This window comes from Phaethon lepturus, unplaced genomic scaffold, assembly GCF_000687285.1.
Source record: "Phaethon lepturus isolate BGI_N335 unplaced genomic scaffold, ASM68728v1 scaffold40346, whole genome shotgun sequence".
NCBI lineage: Eukaryota > Metazoa > Chordata > Aves > Phaethontiformes > Phaethontidae > Phaethon > Phaethon lepturus.
In genome coordinates this window covers 67,849-74,388 of record NW_010546690.1, presented here as the reverse complement: position 1 = coordinate 74,388, position 6,540 = coordinate 67,849, and the positions used below count along the sequence as shown (strand labels likewise).

Below are 6,540 nucleotides of genomic sequence, written 5' to 3'. Positions count from 1 at the left end.
GGCGGCGGGGCTGCCTGTCCGCCGCCTCCCTGGTTCCCCGAAGGACACGGGGCTAGCGACTCCCAGCCACCTGGGCCTCCTTGTCGCCCGGGGAGGGATGGGGCTGTCGTCCGCGGGGGAGGGGTGAAGAAGAGCAGGACTGGGGGGAGAGGCCGAGTTTGTGAGCCGCGCCGCGGGCAGAGTGCTAGGACCCGTGCCAGGGGCCGAGGTGGGGAACTCGAGGCAAGTGTAACTTGCGAGCCCTTAGAAGTGAGGTCAAGCGGCTTCAGCTCTTGAGGGGAGAAACAGGAAGTTGCTGGAGGGGGAGAGGGTGCGAGGTGAGAAACATGCCCTTCGTGGTGTCTGGGTAAGCTTGGGGTGTGGTGAAGGAACGGTGCAAGAGGAGGTTGGCTGGAAGCTCCTGATGGCCTAAGCAAGACTTGCACAGACACAATGTAGATGAGCAATTTTTTTAAATGGTGGTGTTTTTTTTTATTTATGCTGTAGATTTATGATCACTTTAAATTCATGGAGCTGACAGAAAAAAAAAATAATTCTGCCAGTTTCTTGCTATGTAGTGGGTTAGGCCTAAAACCAAACTTGTGGGAAGGTCAGTCTTGTCTGAGAACAGCTCCCTGGTCTGGTTTGCCATATGGCCACGGAGACTTTTGTGTTAACGCTAGGGCAGGAACTGCAGCAGGGGCAGGTGTAAGCAAGTAGGGGAGAGCAGGACTGCAGTTTTCATCAGCAGTGTTGGTTCATACCTGCCTTAACTGTGTATTCATCTAGTGAATTCATATTCAGCACTGAAGCTTTATATTGAAAACTTCTGGAGGCTGCAACAAGTGCAATCTCTTGCGCTAGGCACTGCATTTGTACAGGCACTTATAAAGGTGGTATGATGGCTGGAAGAGCAGGCAACTGGGAGCACACAGATAGAAGGATGAGGGGCATTTCTTTTGTGATAGTAAATCTCTTTGCACAATCATAACTGGGGCCATTGCAAAGGCAGGCAGTGGAAAACTCTTAATCTTTGTATGTTGCATATAAAGGAAACAAGATAAAATTATAACTGTTTCTTCTTTTTTTTCTCTTCTTCGTGCTGCAAAAAAACAGTGGCCAAGAGCAAATCTAAGTAAGTGATGTTTTACTCACCAGTTTTTGATTTCTGCTACCACCCTGTATCTTCAAGTGACTTTACAAAATATTAGACTTCTCTAGAATTTTTTAATATACCTGAGGGAACTGCAGTCCTTGAGGCTAGCTGCATCCTCTTTGTCCTTCTGCATGTCTGTCTTCATGGGTAAGTACAGACTGGTGTGAAAACCCCCTGGGTTCTAAAATTGCAGAAGCAAGTCTTGTCCTACGGGCTGTCACATTGAGCTGAGCTGTAATATCCAAAGCACCCTGTGCCGGGAAAACACACCTGTGCTTTATGATTAAAGAGAGGTTATAAATTAGCTACAAAATCTTCCACTTGTTTACCTTTCATACTTTTCAGCTGAGGAGGGCAAGCCGAAGTGCAGCGTGGGTCTTTGTGGGCTGGACTTTGGGCAGGTGCTGCGAACCTTTCCCATAGGTAGGGTGCAGAGCGCTTCCCAGTTTTGGCACGTTCATATGTTGGCATGTGAGGAATGAAGTGTTCCAGTCAGTGCCCTGGGCATCTTGATTTGCTCTGTAGTTCAACTCGGGAGACATGTTAGTTGGCTCTGGAAGAAAATTAGTCACAGTCCTTTAACCTGCAAAGAAAGCTGATGGGGTTTAAGGGTTGGAAAGGAAGGAGTAACTACTTTAAGGATACCACTAGTCTTATAGTGTGGATGCAAGGAGGCAAGATCATGTGGAGAGAATGACTTGCACCCAAAATGCTATTTCTAAGAAAATTAGCTAGACAAATCCAAGGGCCTAAACTGACACACTTTTGTGAATATATTCCTGTCTGATTCTCAGAAGTTACATTCTGTGTGAGTATTATATTTGGTAGCACACAATCTTGGGAACTATGGTCCCATCGTTCTCTGGGAACTATACTGGGTTGATGGTTGGACTTGATCTTAAAGGTCTTTTCCAACCTTAATGATTCTATGAGTCTGTCTTTGGTATGTTTTCTGTTTTTTTTTTTTATAAGAATCAGCCCCCAACAGAGCCAGTACCAACCACATGCTGAGTTTGAAGAGCTTCTTGTGTTACAGGATTTATGCACAGTTGTCAGGGTTTGAAATTAAGAAAACACTTTCCAAGTATGTGCCTGACAGGGAAGAGGGCAGTTTGATGTCTCAGTGTTCTACTGTTATCTGTTCACAGAAACAAACACAGCAAAGCAGGATGTTTCTGCGAGGTGAAAAAGGAGCTTTTAAAAATGGTGCTACTAGTGATAATGGAGTGATTCCCTCCCCCGCTCCCTGTTTTTTTTTCCTCCTGATGTTCCTTTCTCTGTTCTTTGTGTAGTCCCATATATACTTCAGGAATATGTTATCTCCTTATATTATTTATCCTTCTGTGCTCCCCTTTGGTTTTCTCCCTATGTCCTGACAGCTTTCCACTGTTGTTTTTTGTCCCTGCTCCTAGTTACATTTCTTCACTGGGCAGGAAGTTTTTTGAACATGACATACCGTTCAGAAAGGGCTTGGCCTCAAATATGTGGTGCGTAAGAATTTAAAGGCCTGATCATACTGATACCTCTGATTCCCCCAGAAAGGGGAAACTGCACAGAGGCTTTGAGGAAGTGGGTGAGGTATAGGGGAAGGAGTCTGTGTGGTTACTGGTGCTACACATCACACCTGCAGCACTGTACAGGAGAGGACAGTAATTGGGGATAACCCCTAGAACTGTGCTTGGTCAGTTGGTCTGCAGGAATACACTGGTTTTCTGTTTATTTTGAACTCAACAGTAAATTAGATTGCAAAGCTGAAAAGGGAGAGCTCAAGGAAGTACACTGGTCAGAGCTGCACAAGTGAGGATGAACGGATGTCTCTTCAAGGTTAATTTTGATAGACCATGTGGTATTAGAAGCAGGAAAATCCAGGGAAATTAATTGAATGCCCATGTCCAGAGATATATCCATCTCTCTATTGCAATGGAAGAGAAAGATGTAGTTTACGGACTGGTTAAAGGGTTTCACCTTTCTTTTATAACTTCAGAAGATGCCCTGTGTCTGGGAGGGTACGCAGATCTTGGCATACTTGCAGGGTGATGTCAGCTTTCTCGGTCTCCTGGCTTTCCCTGCTCCCAGGGACACCACAGCTGCTGCCAGTCCGCCCCATCCACTGAGAGCCCTCCAGAAGGGAAGGGGTTCCCATGGCTGGGCTAACATCAAGCCCTGTATCTCTAGCAGGATGGACGGTGCCAAGGGGCCCTGCTTCTCCTTTTGCACGCCTCCTGCTTCATCCTATCTGCTCGGGTTCCTCTCTGCCTGTGGAAGTGATAGTCTGCAATACAGTGTTATCTACAGCCCGAACATCTTTAACTACCATCATCCTTCCTCTCTTGCTGTTATCTTTTAAGCCATAGTGACTCAATTGTATGCTGATTTTTTAAATTTTGTTTTTCCTTTCTTTCCTGTTTTTCTTCCTCCCCCCCTAACTGTTCTGTGGAGGAGCTACTTCCCTCTGGGCTTGTATTCTGTTCAGGAGTTATTTACTCAAACTTGATGCTGGAGCTTCTTATGGTTTATAGTGGGCTCTTTGTCTATGTTAGAAGTTTCGCATACGCTCCCATCCAGAACATCCGTGAAGGTGAAATGAAGTATCTTCTATCATTGTGCCAAACTGTTTATGCCAAAAGTTTGTCCATTTGATCACGCCCTGGCAGATGTGGTGGGCCATTGCTGTGTGCCTGTCCGCTGACACAGAGACATTCCTTGTGACTTTAGATACATTCTGGTGAGGATGAAAAGTGCGGCTGAGACGGGCTACTGCTTCAACATCAGGAGACTCCGACTGCAGGAAAAACTGGTCCTGCTGAGATACGATCCCATTGGTAAGAGCTTGGGGAGGAAGTCAGCCTGCTTTGTATGAGCTTCTCTGACAGTGTGGGGCAAAAGATTTGAATATAACAGGATTTTTCCCATCTAAGCAGAATATGTCATAACATGTTTCACACTCAGATGACTGTACAGTTGCTGTTCGTCCATTCTGACATTCCAGTGGGAAAGTAAATGTTACCCTCATTTTCCAGATCGTGGCACTGAAACAAAGTAATGACTTGCCCGATACATCAGAATCTTTGATGACAGCCATGCCACATGTCAGTGGCAAAGCAAAGTGACACAGGAGTTTTTTCATTCTGTTTCTTTGTGTGGTTTGTTAGACTGTGCTACCTCCAACAAGCAGTCACGAAGTATGCATCAATGGAAGTGTTCTGCTAAGCTGCCACGGGTGCCCTAGACAATAAATTTTAACCATCACTGTTTCTTTTGAAGAAATAAACACAAGTTCTTTCTCCTCCACAAATGATACTGCTCTCCAGATGACAGTTTGTGGGTTCTTTTATGTTCCTCTGGTCCTTACAAATTTTCTCAAAAGTTTTAAGGATCTGGTTTGTTGGGGGTTATAGCACTTGCCAAGCTGCCTTTTGCTCATCAAGCTTTTTGAAAGGTGACTTAAGAGCTCAAGTTTCTGGGGGAGGAACCAGGCTATAGTTAACATTTAAAACCTTAATTTAACATTAAAAAGCTTAGTTTGGGAAAACTTAGAATTTATATAAGACCATGCTCGAAATAGCATGGGAGGAGTTAATGCAAAAAAGGCTTATTTAAATCTATACAATAAAGAAATTTATTCAGCAGCTTTAAGTAGATAACACAGTGCATGGCCAGTAGTTATGTGGCTCAAGCTTATTTTTTCTTACAATTTTGTGTTCTTGTTAGATGACTAACCTTTTCATACTCAGATCTAACAGCACAGGAGCTTTATGGCAGGTGAGAGTAATCCCTAGAGAAGCAGTATGCTCTCATCAAAGCACTCATGCTGACAGAGGTGGTGGTTCTCCTGAATTCCATACAGAAAGGGAATCGGAGATCGCTGTGATGATTTTCTTGAATAAGAAAAAGTTTAAATTACTGCATCGAAACGTTGTGCAAAGTGATCCTCCAGAAGCTTCACAACTTGTAGGAAATGTGGAGAGTGGAGAGCCCAGGCTAAGTAGCGCTTCTGTTGCAGAACACGTAGTAGGTTGTTGGAGTACAAAATTGGAAGTAATTAAGAAGAAAAGCTCTGATCTTTGTAGCCTGTAGTAGAACACAAGTGAGAAATTGATGTGAGAAAGTGCTGCATGTGTGAAAGGAAGTAACTTTGAGTCTAGATACCAACTCACATCAGGAATATGTTTGGAAGCATTTTCACTTGGCATGCATTTTCATCTTCTGTTTTGTACTTCTCAAAAACCTGGGACCTCCACAGAATGAAGCTTTTTAGTGAAGTCGTGGCAGCAGTGCCCAAGTTTCGCTACCTCCTAACTGAAGCAACAGAATGTGTTACTCAGTTGCAGTATTTCTTAAAGCGAAACTTCTATGTGGAAGAAGAGGTTTTGTTATTGTGTGGATTGCTCTTGCATAGCTTTCAAAGGAATTCATATAATGAAGTTCAATCGCAACAGTGGTGCTTTTCATATAGTATTGTAAAGCTTTGCTTTCATTTTTTTTTAAATTTTTTTTAGTAATGCATTGACTATTCACCTGTAGATGAACTGACTTTGCTAACGTTTGCATCAGGCATTGGAGGCAGGGTCAGTTTGTGCCTTCTTGAGAGATCCACAGGACACCTGGTTAACTTTTCAGTCAGCCTGTGAGACCAGCTAGATCCAGCTCATCATCCGTAGTTATTTGGGCTCTGAAGTTGAAGTGTAGTAGAAAGCAGTAAGAACCTATTTTTGTCCCTACATCAAACAGCTGTGACTCAGAATAGACACACACAGTAGCTGTTGAATGTTTTCAGCCACCCAAATCCTGATACTTATTTTCATCGAGGTAAAACGGACTTCTTAGGAGCTAAAAATTACATGTGGTAAAGTGAAAGCACTACTAAGCTACTTCAAGAGTTGGTTGACAGCAGTGCTGTGCCAGTCAGTTGTTCCACGCTCTTTTAAGCAGCGAAGGCAGCTGGGAGAAGAGGATGTAGGCTCGTTGAATTGAATTTTAACACTAAGGGCTGCTTAACAGATTCTTTTTTTCTCTATAGCAAAACAACGTGTCCTCTTCACAGAGAAGAGAAAAATCCGCTCTATCTGAACAATGACTGGACTTGATTTATGCACGAGGAGAGGACAGTTTGCGGGGAGGATGGGGTGAATGCTGATTCAGAAATCCAGCAACATGGGCTGAAAAGAGAGGAAATGAACTGGGATCACCGTCTCCTGTGATTTGAAGGCCATTGTGAATAAAACAATGTAGAGAGAGAAAATTCTTAATGTCTGGACGTAGATCATCACAGTAACATTTATTTATCTTTTGAGTTATTTTTACAGTACTCAATTAAAAAAATTAAATAGCAAATCCCATTGTCTGTGTTTTCCATTGTGAAAGAGGCTGTAATCTTCAAAGGACCTATTGTTTTATAAGGCAAT

At 43.4% G+C, this 6,540-nt stretch overlaps 1 protein-coding gene across 1 annotated transcript; it reads left to right on the top strand.

Moving 5' to 3' along the window:
• Positions 1-1,095: 1,095 nt before the first annotated feature.
• Positions 1,096-6,469, top strand: MRPL33 (mitochondrial ribosomal protein L33; the record flags this gene model as incomplete). Its single annotated transcript, XM_010289360.1, has 3 exons — positions 1,096-1,114; positions 3,851-3,957; positions 6,156-6,469. Coding segments are annotated over 3 exons (176 nt in total), but the record flags the coding sequence as incomplete, so codon positions are not given.
• Positions 6,470-6,540: the final 71 nt, after the last annotated feature.